Genomic DNA, 18,949 nt, shown 5'->3' with positions numbered 1-18,949 from the left:
TAACTCCGATTGTATTTGTCTGAAAGAATAAAGTCATATACCCCTAGAATAATTTGAGGGTGAGTAAATCATGGGCTAATTTCCATTTTTGGGTGAACCATCCCTTTAATAAATGCTGCATATGAATAAACTTGCAAAACTTTAATTAATTTCAAAATATAATTATCCAGAGCAATCAAACGTATAAAGACTAAAGTAAAAGTATTTAAAAAATAACAATAATAACATTATTACACAACATTAAAACCCATTGTTATGAAAACACATGTTTGTCAGACGCGCTGTTGTGATTGGCCGATTTCTCTCCAATGCATCTGACGTCAGAACCAGTCATCCGATCCGTCATCATCAGTTTTGATGCAAAGGGGAAGTTGGGAGGAACCGAGAGGAAGGTACGAGTCTTTGGGCTTTAAACATTTGTACTGTTATAATCATTTGAGTGTTGTAGCTTTTGTCTTTTAAACAAACCACACTGTTGTTCCGTCCTTTCTGCTTTTCTAGCTTTTTAACAGTTTGTTTATGAGATGTCACGCTCAGTGTTGTGTGTACGCGCAGAGCGCGCGGCCTGTTTTTCCTCTTAGCATTAGCACCGTTAGCTTTCGGGAAGCATTTGAACCGGAGCATCTAATAAACTGACACACCCGATAAAGTACGACTGAGATGGTCGGAACACGATTATCAATGAGCTGAGTGCTTGTTTACATGTGTGTATCAGAGAGAAAGACTCAGAGAGAGAGAGAGATACTATAACATCAGCACAGTTAGCATCACAAGCTAACAGGCAACTCGAGCTTTATATCATGACACTAAATACATTTTCCACTTGAATAATTCATTTGTTTTATTTGATTATTCCTCTGAAATTGAAGTTACTTACTGACTTGTACAGTAAACTAACACAATATTAGCCGATCAAAGCCTGCTGCGTTTGTTTTGAAGAGTCAGATTGTGCTACACGTCAAGTTTTATCAAAATTGTTTATTTTTATTTTTATTTGAACATCTATTAAATCTAAAGGGCAATGTATAGAAATGGCTTTTTATCCTCGTTTTTTTAAGTTGAAAGTGTTCAGCAATCTCAAGTGCTGTCTGGTCATGATAGACCTGTGTTTTGCACTGTCACTCTTGTCTTATGTTTTTATATTACATAAGATATAAACAATGTGATATAAAGTATATATAGCCTAATATATTGCTAGTTAGTTCACCAGAGAGGCAAAGGGACTTGGGCTGTGTTTGAATAGCATATTATTATACAGTTTATGCATTATGCATACACATTACGGACGTTTTCCCCCAAAAAAGTACCCAAATCATCTTCTATATTTTCATATTTTTCATACTTTACATTACAAAACACCTGAAGATTATGCAGCCAAAAGTAGAAACTTTATACGTCCATGTTACTTCGGTCACAATAAAGGAATAAGAAGGAAAAAGAAAGCACTAGGATGCTGAAAGTGTGAAATTGTTGCCTCTTAATAAATAATCATAACTTTTTTTCTATAGATTTTATTTACAGACTTACATTACAAAAAAAAAAATAGTTGGCAGAAAAGCCGGTTTCCACCTCATAATAAAAGTATGCTTTGCTAAATTACAAATATTAGATTAAAACAAAATCATAATTATGAGATATTATCATTAACGTTTTACTTTTATGCCATAAATATGTATTTTTGTCTCAAGGCATACATTTGTACTTTTATTACATAATTATGAATTTTCATCTCAGGCTTTTTCTTTCCTTACATTTCTACTAAAAAATGGTTTTAGATTTCCACTACATAATAAAAAACAAGCTTTACTAAATTACAAATATTATATATATATATAAAAAAAATCATACTTATGAGATAAAAAGTCTAAAGTATGGCATACAAAGTCGAGATGAATAATTTACTTTTTATCTTATAAGTTTTACTTTTATGCCATAAATATGTTTTTTTATCTCAAGGCATACATTTTTACTTGTATTACATAATTATGAATTTATATCTCAGGCTTTTTCTTCCCTTACATTACTACTAAAAATAGTTTTAGATTTCCACCACATAATAAAACACATGCTTTGCTAAATCACAAAAAAAAAAAATCATAATTACGAGAGAGAGTCAAGATTAATAATTGACTTTTTCATCTTATAATTTTGCTTTTATGCCATAAATTTGTACTTTTATTACATAATTATGAATTTTAATCTCAGGCTTTTTCTTTCCTTACATTTCTACGAAAAAAATATTTTAGATTTCCACCACATAATAAAAAAACAAGTGTTGCTAAATCACAAATGTTACATAAAAAAAAAAAATCATAATAATGAGAGAAAAAGTCTAAGAATAGCATACAAAGTCGAGATGAATAATTTACTTTTTATCTTATAATTTTTACTTTTATGTCATAATAATGTATTATCATCTCAAGGCATGTTTTTTTCCCTCTCTCTTATGTGTTGGAAATGAGCTTCCATCCCATATTCAGTATATAGTAGGCTAGTATTTCATTGCCAGCGTGACTTTGGTTTTGTTTAAGGACACAAGACTGACGTCACTGGGTTTTGGGGTCAAAGCACAATGGATATTTAAGGCTTAACAAGAGTAGCAGTTCCTGAACAATGTCTGCCGTCCATATTTAGTCATGTGACCGCATTGGAATGGCTGTAATTAATGGCATGACTAACTACACAATTCTTTCTATCTCAGTGTTACATGAACTTATAACCGGTCTCATATATTATTACGGGGGACACAGTCCTGCTCCTGAAGATCTGGGTCTCAACTCACCTTTATTTGAACAATCCCAAAGCCCTAAACAGCTTATTTCACAATATGGAAAATGGCATATTCAGGGTTTTTCCTGGGTCAAAAATGGTCTTCGGTGGTGGCTGACAGACATGGTCATCCACACATACACAGTAAAAAGTACCCTACCCACGTGATCTGCGATCGCAATACTGACAATAAATTTAAAATAAATTCAAAGAAACAGTTTGTAAATTTTGCTTATCTTATTTCGATACCTTGATTTTTGTTTCTTTTGTTCCTCATTTTTACACTATTTACAAATAATTGTTTTGGTATATAACCATATCAATATTAAAAAAAAGTATTAAAAAAATAACAAATAGCCTAATTTTCTGCCATATACAATTTCTTAAAATTTTCAGCTAGCTAATAACTTTGTTCTGGTTTCACCTCACTCCAGTCTAAACTAAATGATTTTAGGCTATTTATTTACTACACATTGTCAACAGAAATAAGCTGAAAGACTGTGGATAATTCAAACTAATTCTTACTATCCACTCTTGCTAAATTGGGTGAGCACACTTGTGTTCTCATTTCAGATGTTCTGAGTAAATGATTAAACTGATTCGTGAGTTCAGTGTTGGACAGTTCAGTTGTTCTAACCAGTCGTTAAAATGATTCGATTCAAAGGAGTCATTAGGTCGCGAATCAGACACTAGCAGACGCTTTGTGTGTGAATCCCGTCTGTTAGAACATCGCGAAAGATTTGTCAACACACAGAAAACACTTCATAACTGGATAGGATTTGTTTCCTGTTTATTGAAAGTATGGTTTATGTCAGCTGGTCGGTGAAGAGTTAGCGTTTTTTGAGCGCAATTCACATCCAGCGGTAGTTCAAGGACAAAAATGTCCGAATCCACCACGTGCAACATGGATTCGGTCTTCCGAACTTTTGATTAACGTGATATGTGATATATTAGAATGCTAAAACGGTGCTTATTTTGAAGACCGAGAGCGTGCGCGCGGGGTAGGGCTCTCCGCTCGTTCTCTCTGTCATCAGTTAACATGCGCCGATCACAAGCGCAGTAGATCTACATCACTCATAAATCACAATAACTGATCAAATAAGGCTTTGGCGGGGCAAAAATTTGTTTTGGCGGCCGCCAAAAAATTTTCAATGTAGGAAAAACCCTGCATATTGTTACTTATCGTCCACCAATACGCACCTCATCATCCTCAGGATGTATTTGGTTAACCAACAACATTTAAAAACAAGAGCCGACTTCACAATATTCACCTCTGATTTATTGCATCACTTGATAGTGTTGTGAATTGAGGAGTGACACTTGATTATTAATGTTTGTTCCCGCAGATCTGGGAGTGACCGTTTGAGAAGCAGCTCTTGACTTCAGTACAGGAGATTGGGGCTTAGGGTCATGGCAGGAAGAGGAGGAGCAACGAGACCTAATGGGCCGAACGGCGGCAACAAAATCTGTCAATTCAAACTAGTGCTCTTGGGAGAGTCTGCTGTGGGGAAGTCAAGTCTAGTCCTTCGCTTTGTAAAAGGACAGTTTCACGAGTTTCAGGAAAGCACAATAGGAGGTAAGACTTCCATTTCTGTGTATAATAGCCCTTGTCTGATGTTTATGCAGTTACGGATGGGCAGTATTAGGGATGCGCGGTATACCGGTACTGGGAAAATACCGGTATATATTTTATTTCAAACGGTACAATATCATGATTTTGCTCATTTCGGTATATGCTGCTGTTCCGAAGTTCACCGCTAGATGGCAGTGCGCTACCCAAACTGACGCAAAACCGGCAAATGGGGGGCCATAGAGGAACAAAATGAATACAGCAGTTGATTCTCACTCAACACGCCCAAAACTAATTAATAAAGAGAGGATTAGACGTGAAATTTGGAATTGCTTTGCTTATAAAACTGCTGAAGAACCATCAAACCTTGCCAAGCATCTGTCACTTGCCATTCCTGTCTTGTCTAAGACATTAAGAGATCGACAGGTGAGTGCATAATTCAAACGATCGAATTAAGTTAGACATTTATTTTCTTTTAACACTCGTCAACGCACATAAGATCGTATCGTTTAAATATCATGAAATCTCCAGCGTTCGTTTCAACCAGTGATGTTTAGATTTCATAATATTTGCTCACATACTATTGCACTATTTACATTCGTGAAAGACATAACCAACTGTATTTATGTGACTACTCACTAAAGATGGACATTTGACATAATTTTGTGTGTATTTGACTAAGGAAAAACAACTTAATTTGCAATGCGTGAGCTCTTTAGGCTTGTGTGTTTGTTGTTGGTATGAGCGCAAAGAAAACTCTGTCTCTCAAAGAGCTCCCATACCATGTATTATGAAATTCTATAAAATCGCTTGGATGTTCAAATTGGCAAGGTTTAAAAAGACGTGGGCAAGTGATTTCTGTCAGCTCCCGAAACGACAGTGAAAGTGTTGAATCTGAGCGCACAGATTGCTTTAGTGTAGGAATGATGTCTTTTAAAGCCAGAAGCAAATTACTTCTTACAAATTAGTTACAAAATGCCTGATTTGATGTGATTAATCTTTGTTGATTCATTTAATAATAAACATTTGCTGTAATTTCCCGCTTCATAAAACCCCAAACTTGCGAGAGTGAGTAGAATTATGCACAATACCCGCACCAAAATTCAGACCCTGTAAGGTATCGATTTAATATCGGTACTTCGGTATTAGATTGTGGTACCGTACCGAAGACAAAATTGTGGTATCGAGCCATCCCTAGGCAGTATGACTAAAATTTTACGTACACACACACACCATGGCAGAACTCGACATTAATGCTTGACCGGGACTAGGTCCTCGATTAAATTCGAGTACTTGGTTTTAAAAAATCCTTGATCGTAATTTACCTGTGTCAAGTAACCAGCAAAATACAGGAAGTGGCCCATTCCACTGACAAGAATCCATGAACCGCATTATTAGATCCATGAACCGTTTTCTAAGGCTGCACAATGTATTAAAACCAGTGAAAAACCATAGCATAATGCTACTGTGAATTCACAAAGGCAAATATACCCTGTGGGTTTAATATGCACTTGCGTGCGTCTCATAATGGCTCCGTTCTGCTCCATGTGAACTGTTATCTTGTGTTTGGAGAGTCTTAAACTCCATCTTTGCATATGCTGGGAGTTTGGGTTGCTTATAAATGTTCATCTGTTGGCCATATCAATCAATGTTTCTAAATATGCAACTGTTCATTTCAATTTCAAAATAAAAGTTTAAACCTTCGCTCTGAGTTGGCCTGTTTTGATGCCCACATGTTCTTGTTCAAGAAATTACAGCGGCTGTAGCATTTCTATCGTAAAGAAGTGGACATATATTAAAGATTAAGTTAACTTTTGAATTAAACAAGGATTTGATCTGCTGTAAAGTGTAACACCAGAACGTTGGCGTCCCCTCTGCAGGCATGTGTTATAATACAATACAAAATGTTCGAGTTTATTTATAACATATGATATAGTTAAGTAACATTACACGACCAAGGGAGCTTTATTGCTGAATATTATCACGATTGCAAATGTTACATTGATTTTTAAAAAGAAGTTAATGTTAAGTTACTTACATTTTAGACACACTATTGACTGTTCTTGTTGTATTTCACCAAGTTCTCAAAGCAACACTTTTCTTTTTCCTGAAGGATTCAGCGCTTCGAACAAATCGGTTCAACGAATGATTCAATGATTCACTCATTAAGTGACTTGCCGCCACCTACTGGTAGTTTAGTTTCATGTTAAAGTATTGTATTTTTCCCAACATTTCTTATTTGTATATTAAAAAAATAATTTAAACATTAAAAGGGACACTTCAGCGCTGGGAAGATGAATGTGTATTTAAACCGGGTCATTTATGTAGTAGAAATGTGAAATTATTTTTGAATTTGGTGCCTTCTAGACTGAGAAAAGACAGAAAATGTATTTGTCTCAAGTGGATGAAAGACAATAACTCCCAGAATGCACTTGCTTCGCTGCCCTACGAGGCCACTCCCAAAGCCACGGCTATTGGTCATCTCCTGCCCACCGCCCCCACCGTCGTTTTGATATTCATAGTAATAAAATCATTTAGTTCATTTAGAGATTAAACACTACAATTAAAAACTAAACATGTCTTTTCAATAAAGTGTCAGTGAGCCGAACGAAAATCACAGCACAAACGCAGCAGGAGTCAGATTTCATTCACACGAGAGGAGAGCTGAGGTAAGCGCGGCTGTCATTCTCAGCGCGTGTCCAGTCTGGGGTGTTTTCAGATCGCATATGGAAGCTTAACTTTCATAGGAATTCATTGAAAAGTTGAAACACTTACTTTGCTCTGCACCGCTCCGTTATGAATGCCCGAGGCCGAGCCAAGCGCATTTACATTCTGTGCGTGAGATCTCTCCCCTATGAGCGGGTTGAAAACATGCAGAACTAGCTCCATCTACTGGCTGTAGTCTTTGCCTCTGGCCAAAAAATCATCCGATGACGCAAAATGACAATATTTCCGTCAGAGGATTCTTTCCAGAAATAAAATGCATAATTATCTCGTCTCAGGGGGATATGAGGGGGGAAAGTACCATAATTCGAAGATACTACCGGGTTTCTACTGGTACAAAGCCTAATGCTAAATCTCTGAAGTAACCCTTTAATCTCATAACATTATTTATTGCAGTTGTAATTAGAGGTCGACCGATAGTGGATTTTACCGATAACTAGGTTGGACCGCACTTGCCGATAACCGATTAATGTACCGATTTAAAATAACATAAGTAAAACAGTGCAGAACTTTATAACTAAAAATAAACAGTACTGATCCATGAAAATATAAATTAAAAACATAAATATGAATATTAAAATGAGAAGTTCTGACAGAACAAATTCTTCAGAATTTTGTTTTAAACATTAAAATATTACAGGTCATATTTGTTTCTTTAGGTTTAACCTAGAAACATGCATGTACATTTCATAGGTAACACTATACAAGTCCCTATGCAACAAGGATGTACTAGCTTACATGAACTATATGCTTTATGCATACATTTTTACAGCATGTATTAATATGAGCAATACACTAGTACCTTGATCATTCATGTTAGATCATAGTGCATAACCAAGGTTAACAGATACAAATTCAAACTCAATTTAAATGTTGAACTGAACATCCTAACAATGAACAATACTTCCACAGCATTTTTTAACCTTAGTCAATGTTACAAATGGGATCTTATTGTAGTGTTACTATTTCATACAAATCTAAACAGTCTGCTTTTTTATAAAGAGATTATCTAATAAATAAATGAGTGCTCTTCTGCTTAGTTTATGTTTCTGTCGGCAGCATGACGATACAGTCTCTCACGTCACTAGTTTTAACATTTGGGTCGGACTTGCGTGCGTTTTATCACAATGTTTTAACTGCTCGAGGTTCTGCTAATGTTAGCGTCCTCTCAGCCTCGACAACAAACACACACACTGCTGTTCTTTACCTGTTAATGCAGCATCTAGTCAAAAAATTAATTACTTTATAATGATTTGGCAACAAGTACTGTAGTGTTCAGTATTCAAACCGTTTCACTGTCGTGTTTTAAACGCGTATCTCAGTGCTCTCTGTGCAGCGCAGCCTCACGTGTGAATGTAAACACAAGGCGTCAGTGAGGTTTTTGTTCGCCTCTAGAGGCCGCTCTCGTGCTATATAATGCCAGCAGACCCTTCTCAGAGCTCTCGTACTGTGTAATGACAGCACATCCGACTCAGCCGCTCCAGCAACGGACGCAACTCGGAAAAACTATCGGTGTGGATTTTTGCCGATAACCGATTATTCCACCAATCAGATATCGGTGCAGATTAATCGGCAAAACCGATGAATCGGTCGACCTCTAGTTGTAATCTTGCAGTGTAAATTATTTAATCTGATTGGTAACCGCTCTACAGTGTCTTATCATTAAAGGCACAATATGTAATTTTCGTCGCTTATTCAAAACAAAAGCGTAGCTTGAGGACACCTTGATTTAGCAAAATGATGGGAGTTGTCGTCTTCACCTCTACAGCCGGTGAAAAAGAATCCGACAGGAGTCGGGCAGAAATCATGTTAATGGATGAGCTAATGTATTGTAGATTTATTAACGTCAATGTAGTATGAAGCAGGGTGGGGATGCACGAGGCCACTGGAGCGATCGCTAATGAGAGACGAGCATTGTTGTAGTGTTTTTGGGGTATTTTAATCCAAAAATCTTACATAGATTTTCATAGTGCCTGTAACATTGAATTTATTAAATCAAATGTAAGAATTTGACATGAAAGATGACACATACCGTTAATAAGGTAAATAACGCACCGGGTGAATATCAAAAATATGCAGATTTAAGCATATAAAAGCTGATCGAACACTGATGAAAATATAATTAATGAATTGGTAATTTTTCCTATTTAAAACTTGACTCTTTGCGGTAAAGTTCCTTGATTATTATGCAGGAATGAGAGTATAGTTCCTAGCAGTATCGGTCTAGACTTTTCATTTTCCGTCGGTCTTAGTACACGATGTAACTACAGAAAAGTCAAGTTTTAAATAGGAAAAAATATTGAAACTCTTTGGTCATTTTTTGAGCGAGATGCTAACGGTCTAATCTGATTCAATGATCTATGCTAAGCTATGCTCAAAGTGCCACCGCCAGACCCGGAGATTGGCTGAATGGATTCGAAAATGGTAAAACTCAGCTGTTTAACTCTAGTGGAGTTGGAAAATGAGCCTATTTTCAAAAGTAGTGGAGTGTTCCTTTAATGTCGGGCTCGCATGATTTAGCAAAACGCCACCCAGTCGTAATTACAATCAGTTACTAGATGAGAAGATCTGACCCGTCTCTGTCCTCTCTCCACTAGCTGCCTTCTTGACTCAGACGGTATGTTTGGATGACACAACAGTGAAGTTTGAGATCTGGGATACAGCTGGACAGGAGCGCTACCACAGTCTGGCCCCAATGTATTACAGAGGAGCGCAGGCGGCCATAGTGGTGTATGACATAACGAATGAAGTGAGTCCTAACATGCTCTGTTTAAACAAGGAATCAAAATGTTCTACCTCTTTTGAGACTAACACTTCCTCACAAGTCCAAAAAGAGCATTAAGCTGCAAAAATGGCATGCTCTAAAATCCTTTCAGATAATCAAACCGGCGTGTGAATGCAGCAAAGTGCCGTTACTCATTCACATGCAAAAAGAGTGTTTATATAGATACAAAAACATCCCATTTAATGCTACAGCTCAGCCAGAGGATGGAAAATGGTTATGGTAAATTATCACTTGCATTATAAAAGTGGACCCGTCTGGGAGAAATTAAATATGAAATGTATGATATGACCCCTTGGGGCACAAATGAGAGAGCTCTGCTTTACAGAGATGCGTGTGTTTTTTTCCTTTCAGGAATCATTTGCACGTGCAAAAAACTGGGTGAAAGAGCTTCAAAGACAAGCCAGTCCAAATATTGTAATAGCTTTGGCTGGAAACAAGGCAGATCTTGCCAACAAGAGAGCGTTGGACTTTCAGGTTTGTGATGTTTGAACAGCCCCAGACGAGCAGACGCTTCCTGTTGGCTTTACAAATGAGATGTGGAACTGTTTACAAACAAACAAATATGCCGAGCAGACTTCCAGACGCTCACAAATGTCTGTGTAGAGTTTGAAACCCTGACTACTTTTCTTTTTCACAGGATGCACAGTCATATGCAGATGACAACAGTTTGCTCTTTATGGAAACGTCGGCAAAGACTTCAATGAACGTGAATGAGATTTTCATGGCCATTGGTAAGTTATCAACTAGTTTGATCTACTACCTTTTTTGTCAAATAGTTACATCTTATATACTGTATATTAAACGCACATTGCCGTTCAAATGTTTGGGGTCTGTAAGATTTTGTTTCCAGATAGACCAGGGCTCCAGACTAACTTTTCACTAGGAGCACAGTGGCCCCCAACTGAAAATTTTAGGGGCACAACCAGAAATTTTAGGGGCGCACACCGTAAATCAACATGCCAACCAAATCTACTAATTTCCACTGTATTACTAATAGGGATCGGTATCGTTAAGGTTTTAATGGTATTACTACTCTTACCGATACTGCTTATCGATACGGTACTTTTACAGTATTCTTACCGGTTCTTTTTATTATACTTTTTTATAAAAAAAAAAACATAATTAAGATCATAATTAACATGGCTTTATAATCTGAAAAGTAAAATATCTATAGCAAAAGAAACCGCAAAGTTTTAACAAAAATATAAAACATTCGGAAGGTCTGCTAACATTAATATTACAGTAAAGAACAAAAATACAAAGAAATATAATAAAGTAATGAAATGTAAAATAACACTGCATAGTTTTCACTGTATATATTGATAGATTAATGCTTATAAAAGCTAAAGTTATTAATTCAAGAGATGTGAATATTTTCTATTTGCCTTTTGTTCGATTCGAATTAGGTTTGTTAGACGCTGCCCCTTTAAGACCGATCGAATGTAGAACTAATAATATCATATTCTCCTATTTCTCTAAACTATTTACGCCCATTTAAGATATAAACTGTTAAAATAACTACTCTCCAATCTGGTCATTTTGACACCGGCTATTTGTTGTTTATTTGATGGTTTAGACGCGCACACGAAGCCTAAAATATTAAGTGCAAGTCGGTCCATTTCGCAGCACACACACATAAGCCGCCTTGAAGTTGGAAACAGCGTCTCTTGCGCATTTAATAGCTCTTTATTATCAAACACATCCTGCAGTTTAGCAACAGTAGAGACTGCAGTTTACAACAATCACTGATTCTGACGTTAAGTTTAGGTTTAGGGAGAAATGACAGCGGCTGTGAAGGGAAGGATGTCGCGCTCGACTGAACACGGCTATAGGAATAGTTTTACCTCATACCATCTTTTTATAATTCTTGGAAGCCAAAATCGAAAAAAAAATTAGATTAATATCACAGCACATCCCTAAAGTTTAAGCAGACTAAACTTTTGTTTAGTTCTTGGCCATCGTCACTCATTAAGCTGACTGTGGTGTTGTGTTGCTGTAGCTCGCTCGCTTTTTCTCTCTTCTGGATTGCGAATGGCAAAAATGCATCACGGACAAATGGTTTAATATTATCTCATATAGAAACGGCTGGCAAATATATAATTTGCCAGACATAACGTCTATCAATTATAATTAGTAAGTGTATTTTCTTAATTTCACCAGTACCGACAGCAGGCAAATTTACTGGTCGCACATGTGCGACTTGATGTAAAATTCAGTCGCACACTCTCAAATTTTAGTCGCAAAATGCGACCATTTAGTCGCAGTCTGGAGCCCTGTAGACAGTTAAAGAATGCGACTAACACACACACACACACACAAACGTCTCCCGGAAATCCTGTAGAATTCACGTGTTCACAAATGTCACATTTTGGATGTTTTCAAAGGGTTAGCTCACCCAAAAATGATCCCACAATTGACACCAAAGCCATCCTAGGTGTATATGACTTTCTTCTTTCAGCCAAACACAATCAGAGTTATATTAAACAATATCCTGGCCCTTACAAGCTTTATTATGCGAGTGAATGGTACCTGAGATTTTGAAGATTTTAGAAGAGTGACCTCTGACTTGCAAGGTTATTTTCGTAAACGAAAACTGAAACGAAGACTAAAACTATTGGTCAAAAAACATTTTCGTAAACTGAAGTAAAATTTTAAAAATCATAATAAATGAAAAACTAAACCCAAACGAAACTAACAACTCTTACTGAAAAACTAACTGAAATAAAATCGTAATTAAGTTTTCGTAATTAATAAGCTCTCTTTACTGTGGCGGTTTGAGTGTATTTGAAGTGTTTTAACTCATCATCTTGTAATGAATGTCATTTCAGTTCTACTTTCTGAGTATGAATTATCATATGCAGTAAAAGACAACAAGCACTGTAAAGGTTTTGCCAAAAACTCAACTGACGGGCTTTTCTCCTGTATGATCGTCTCTTCAGACCTCAGAACTGCACATGAGCTTCTGCTGACCTCCTAACTGAACTCCTTCCCACACACTGATCATAGATATTAAGTGCAAACATTAACCATAATGCCATAATCAAAGTAATCAATATTCAAAGTGCAAATAGAGACCACATTTTTCTTCAAGCATGATACAGAGCTAAGAGATGGTTACAACTAGATTATATCGGGAGATATTCGCGTGCCTCAGGGAGCCGCTTTCGAACAGCGGTAACGTATTGAAATCGCGTTTTAATGCACGCTCCCGTTTACTTTCAATATTAATTTTGCGATCGTGCATACTCTGTGAATAGAGAGCGGTGGTGCTGAACGCGCATTTTAAAATATAGGTCTGACGCTTCTGCTGCGTAACGAATTCTCCACCACGGTCCAGTCCACTAACATGTAACACACTCATTTTACATTTATATTGGTTTTATTTTATATACAAAGCAAAACTAGAGTGGATGCGTAATCCGTGGAGTGGAGGCGCACGAGATCTCGTCACACCCCTAGTAGCAAGTGCTACTGTGTGTTTGAGATTTCATGCTTGCTTAATTTTGACAGGCTCAAAGGTGTTATCATAGTTTTTACAAATCATTTACTACTAATAATATTATCATCCGTGTGGAGACATTTCCCCACAAAGTAGGGAATACCAGTGTATCTCAGCTTTTGTCTTATCACCAAAAACGGTGATAAAACAAAAGCTGAAATACACCAGGACACACACACACTCCATTATTTAACAGTCTTCACAACAGTTTGTGTTTGCTGTTGTCAGATGACTTTAGCTGTAGTCACACTGCTAGCCTACATTGTACTACTGACGAAATAAAAATAAGCTTTTAATTGTTTAACAATATTTAATCTTTTATATGAATGAATTTGTCTGGAATTCATTCTTCATCTTGATGTGGGTCTGGCTTGTCAGGCTAATTTATAACGGCTAGACTATAAAATAATTGTAAGAAGTATTGTATTTTTCCAGATTTTATAGTGTAAACATTCAAGCGCGAATGAGAACTGTTTCAAGGGGGGTGCCATATGTCCGAGGACAAAAACAAACAAAAAAACGAAATATTCAAATCCCGAAATTGAAAATCGTATACCAACCCACCGAACGAATATTCTAATATTCTGGTCCCAATATATTAACTCCCATTATAAAGCTTGTAAGAGTCAGGATATTTGTTTAATATAACTCTGATTAGGGATGCGCGGTATACCGGTACTGGAAAAATACCGGTATATATTTTATTTCAAACGGTACGATATCATGATTTTGCTCATTTCGGTATATGTTGCTGTTCCGAAGTTCACCGCTAGGTGGCAGCGCGCTACCCAAACTGAAGTGAAACCGGCAAATGTGGCAACAGAACAAGATGAATACAACAGTTGAATCTCACTCAACACGCACAAAACTCATTAATAAAGAGAGGAGTAGACCTGAAATTTGGAATTACTTTGCTTATAAAACTGCTGAAGAACCATCAAACCTTGCCAAGCATCGGTCAAATTCCTGACTTGTAAGACATTATGAGATCGACAGGTGAGTGCATAATTCTAACGATCTAATTTAGACATTTTTCTTTTAACACTGATTAACGCACATACATAAGATCGGATCGTTTAAATATAAAGAAATCTCCAGCGTTCGTTTAAACCAGTGACGTTTAGACCTCATAATATTTGCACGCATACTATTACACTATTTACATCCGCAAAAGGAAGCGAAAGTGTTGAATCTGAGCGCGCAGATGCTTTTATAGTGCAGGTGCGATGTCTTTTGTAGCCAGAAGCAATTTGCTCATTTTGAGAGAATGGAGACGCGCAGTAATGCTGAAATTACTTACAAGAAAGTTTCCAAATGACTGATTGATATGATAATCTTTGTTGATTAATTTAATAATAAACATATGCGGTAATTTCCCGCTTCATAAACCCAAAACTTGCGAGAGTAAAATTATGCGCAATACCCGCATCAAAATTCAGACCCTGTATGGTATCGATTTAATATCGGTACTTCGTTATTAGATTGTGGTACCGTACCGAAGCCAAAATTGTGGTATCGAGCCATCCCTAACTCTGATTGTGTTTGGCTAAAAGTAGTCTTGAGGGTGAGTCAATTATGGGATCATTTTCATTTTTGGGTGAACTTAAGCCTTTAACTTGCAAACATCAGGAAACGTCGCTCCTTGCATTTCCATAATATTTCCATTGTTTCTGCACCTTAGCAAAGAAACTACCCAAGAATGAGCCCCAGCCTACAGGTGCCAACACGGGACGCAACAGAGGTGTGGATCTAACAGAAACGGCACAGCCCACGAAAGGTCCCTGCTGTACCTAAAGCGCTGGCGGTCCTCACCTCCTAACCAACCGCATCACATCTGGACATGGGGCTCCTCCTTCCAAACCTCGCTCCTTGGATTAGCTAAAGACTCTGTATAGCTGGGTTTCTAATACTTTTTTTTACTTTTTATTTTTAAGAAAATATATGTAAATCTGCAGTCTACTGGATGCATGTATCACTACAAAAGCTAAATACACATTTTAACTTAATTCAGCAGGAGAACAAACCCGGTTGAGAGAGAGAGAGAGAGAAATATTGAGTGGTTTGAATGGGTTTAGTAGATGATTACCTAATGAACAGGCCCAGGCACAATCTGCAGATGTTTTTCTGCAAAAATGGATTCAAACGTTGTTATTGGTAATCAAATTAGCCAACAATAATCCTCGTGCAGATTTCTTGTGGGCCTCAATATTGAACGGGATTAAGAGTGTTAAAACTGCTTGTGAAAAACTAGATCCTCCACCTGCTCCATCAGCAGCCGGTGTAAAGTTGGTTGTAGTTTGGATGCAGTAGCTTCTTGTTCTAGTTAAGCATTCCTCAATGTGCCACATATGGCAGACCATGATAATAGTGAAAATGATGGGCTTTCAGGAGCAGTTTGAGCTCGTGACGGGGATCTTACGATCGAGTTGGTGAATCGATATCATCTTTAGCGATAAAGAACAAATCAAGGAAGGCAGAAACATGTTCAGCCTGCTGTATGAATTATTATTATTATTAATAATCGGGACTGTATTCTCCTCTCTCTGTTACGTTATAAACTTAATGTCAGGCCCATATGGAATCTATTTGAACATGTGTTCAATGGCTGTGCACATGATAAATTAGTGTTTAATGCAAGGGGAAATTAACTCTTTCTTCACCAACGGCAGGATTTATCATCTTTCATGGCCGCCAGAATATTTTGTTGTATGAATATCTGAACAAGCAATATAACGAAAGAAAGAACATTCTAACTTCATGCATTCTGCTTTTATCAACACTTGAATGTGGGTATGATTCATAAAAGCTGATCATGTTTTTGTATTCAGAGCGATGATCAAAACACAGATGGAGAGCTCTATCACACACCCGGTGCAATGTGACGCCAGACGCGACGCAAGTGTGTTTTGCTAGTTTCTCATGTTCACGTCCAGCTCCACGTTGTTTAAATATCAAATGCACAGGCGCATCCATTCACCCATGGGTTCAGGAGCATTGGAGCATTGCTAATGTTGTCAAAAGTACCGGCCGTGATACCAATTTGGTACTGAAATGTAAAAAATGTGACGCTTTGAGCACTGTTGAGCTGTAATCGTAAACACCTCTGACTGGCCATTGTGCTCACACACTCATCGGATGTGCCTGTGATTGGCTACAACGATCACAGTGCTCAAAGCGTCAAATTTTTTTTTATTTCTGTACCGATTTGGTATCGCGGTCGGTACTTTTGACAACACTACGTTGCTATTGGAACTGAAAATGACTGCGCCATTGACACACCAGGGGGTATTCCAGAAAGCAAGGTTAACTTACCGTCACATATACCTTGAACTCTCGGTTGATTAACCCAAACCTTGCTTACTCAAGGTATGCTGGTTCCAAAAACGAGTCCGGGGGTAAGTTCGGCCAACTCAGAGTATGTTAACCGTGAACACACAAGACACTCTCAACGAATCGATGATTCACCGTGGAAACAGATGCTAAGAAAAAAGCACGCCATTCTACTTCCTCTTCTTCTTACTTAGTGCACATCGCCACCTATTTGGTGGTTGTTCAATCATCTTTTCGTTTGATAAGTAATCTTAAAAATATATATATTGTTTGATGCTAATTAATTGAATGCAGATTCATGTGAGAGCTCACAAATGGATGACAATAAAATAATACATATATTTCAATTGAATTAACATTTAAACTTATTTTTAATTCTTTAGAGTTAATATATACTATATTATATTATTGAATATACTATATTATATAACAAACAAATTTTGTTATATTAATAATATAAAACGCATCTGAATACCTCTTAAGCAAACTAACCCTGGATTATGAGCTGCTCCGGAGCAGGTTATGTTCAGAGAGTGAGTTGCCATGGTTACTTACATACCCTGAAAGTTACCTCCGTTTCTGGAACCGAAAGTTGAGGTTATCCGCCAACTTACTCTTAAACATACCCAGGTATGTCACAACCTGCTTTCTGGAATACCCCCCTGCTTTAAAGTCAATAGTGCAGTATGTGTTTTATTTAAAGAGTGTGTTAGTTATATGAGCCTATAGGGGGTGCACAGCGCGTGTACACTCTGATTATTACACACACTGGGACGCGCAGCAGCACACACACACACACATTTTAAATATAAAAATGCCTACATGTCCTAATGGATAGTCATTGCATGTATCAGAATAAGCCAACCTATTAGCAGTAATGACAGGCGTCATTGGACGAGCAGATCTGTTTCCTCTCTGGAGAAGCGTTCGGCCTCCTCATGTAAATAGTGAATCCGCCGTGGCGCGAGCACAACTGGCTTTTAAAGGGAAAGGGAGATGACTTTTTTTGCACGTTATGCCCAAAACACACCCATGACACATTAAGAGACGAGGGAAGACCCTTTTGGACCATGCGTCGGCGCGCTGACCGTCGTTAAACTAGCAAAAGTGGATTCGGACACGCCCTAAGTGCTTAGATCGTTAAAATAGGGCCCAGAGTCCATCAACACTCCCGAAGCTGCACAAGTCATTACATCTCATTCAGTAACATTCGGCGGTTTTGATTTCTATGCTGTTTAATGCGATAAATTACATAAATCCGTCACTCGTCTCTGCTTCTTCTTCGCCTGTGTTTTGATCAGGAGATTCTGTACTCATTCAGAAGACTTTTTATAACACTGAAAACATGCGTGGCGGGGAAAGAGTTAAAGTGTGTGTGCATTTGAATTCTGCGCACATTTCATGTGGGCCTGGCAATCAATTAAAAACACACAAAAAAAGAAAGAAAATGATAACTTGAGTGTCTCGAACATGTCCAGGAATCTTTCCCTGCAGTTTCTGTTGTAATCTTACAGGTAGTCATGAGCAGACTGTCATCACCGCCTGGTTTACGTCAGTGATGCAGTGCAGTTGTGTGTCGTCACATGTACTCGGAGGACTAAAGGCGTGTGTTTGCAGGCAAATTTAAATAAGTGCCGTCGAACAAGACATTAGAGACTCTGTGAGGGCCTTTGTTTCAAAACATGACTTTCTTTCCCAGTGAAATCTGCGTTATTTTGATTTGCCTCTCATGACGGACAGTAATTTGCACACTGTACAGCCTCCCATAAATCCTACTACCAGTTTCTTGTCACATAGAATCATGTTTAAATGGTGGTCTTTTTAAATGTATGTAGTGTTATTAACAAATGAACTTGACATTTAGTCGGTGGTCTGTCTTGTACCTTCTCTCAAAATGCTCATGGTTTTATTTCTGAGAACCTATTGCACAATTTTGAGTTGCTTTTTTTTCCGAGTTATAAAATTGTGGCTGCCTGTCGTATCCCAAACGATTTCATCACGGACTACAGTGGACTTTCTAACACTCCTGAAGTACCGCAGTCGACAGACGTTCAGTAATTCAGCAGTGAATGCATTAACACTGAGGGACTGGTCGGTTTTTAATGTCCAGGTACTAGTACATTTCCAATAAAGGGGGTGAAATGTTCCAGTTCTGTACATGTTTGTCTGTTTCATACGTGCATATGGAACAGGGATTGAATGCTTTTTTTGAGGGGAAATTAACCAGTTTGAGGAGATGTACATGAAGTATCTGAATATTGTGGTCAAACGT

At 37.5% G+C, this 18,949-nt stretch overlaps 1 protein-coding gene across 1 annotated transcript; it reads left to right on the top strand.

Moving 5' to 3' along the window:
* Window positions 1–328: 328 nt before the first annotated feature.
* rab5ab (RAB5A, member RAS oncogene family, b) lies at window positions 329–16,097 on the top strand. Its single transcript, XM_079836385.1, has 6 exons — window positions 329–392; window positions 4,116–4,345; window positions 9,661–9,812; window positions 10,200–10,322; window positions 10,486–10,579; window positions 15,029–16,097. Exons 2-6 carry the CDS (start codon window positions 4,180–4,182, stop codon window positions 15,139–15,141), a joined length of 648 nt encoding a protein of 215 aa, XP_079692511.1. The 5' UTR covers window positions 329–392; window positions 4,116–4,179; the 3' UTR covers window positions 15,142–16,097.
* The last annotated feature ends 2,852 nt before the right edge of the window (window positions 16,098–18,949 follow it).

Source organism: Gobio gobio (genome assembly GCF_949357685.1).
Source record: "Gobio gobio genome assembly, chromosome: 15".
Taxonomy (NCBI): domain Eukaryota; kingdom Metazoa; phylum Chordata; class Actinopteri; order Cypriniformes; family Gobionidae; genus Gobio; species Gobio gobio.
The sequence above is the reverse complement of the archived record's forward strand: the minus strand, read 5'-3'. Positions and strand labels throughout refer to the sequence as shown.

What these genes read in the sequence shown, in the direction of transcription:
- rab5ab (XM_079836385.1), top strand. Translation starts at nt 4,180, where the DNA reads ATGGCAGGAAGAGGAGGAGCAACGAGACCTAATGGGCCGAACGGCGGC. An exon ending in TCAGGAAAGCACAATAGGAG is followed by an intron (nt 4,346 to 9,660) that starts GTAAGACTTCCA and finishes TCTCTCCACTAG; the next exon opens with CTGCCTTCTTGACTCAGACG. An exon ending in TGAGATTTTCATGGCCATTG is followed by an intron (nt 10,580 to 15,028) that starts GTAAGTTATCAA and finishes TCTGCACCTTAG; the next exon opens with CAAAGAAACTACCCAAGAAT.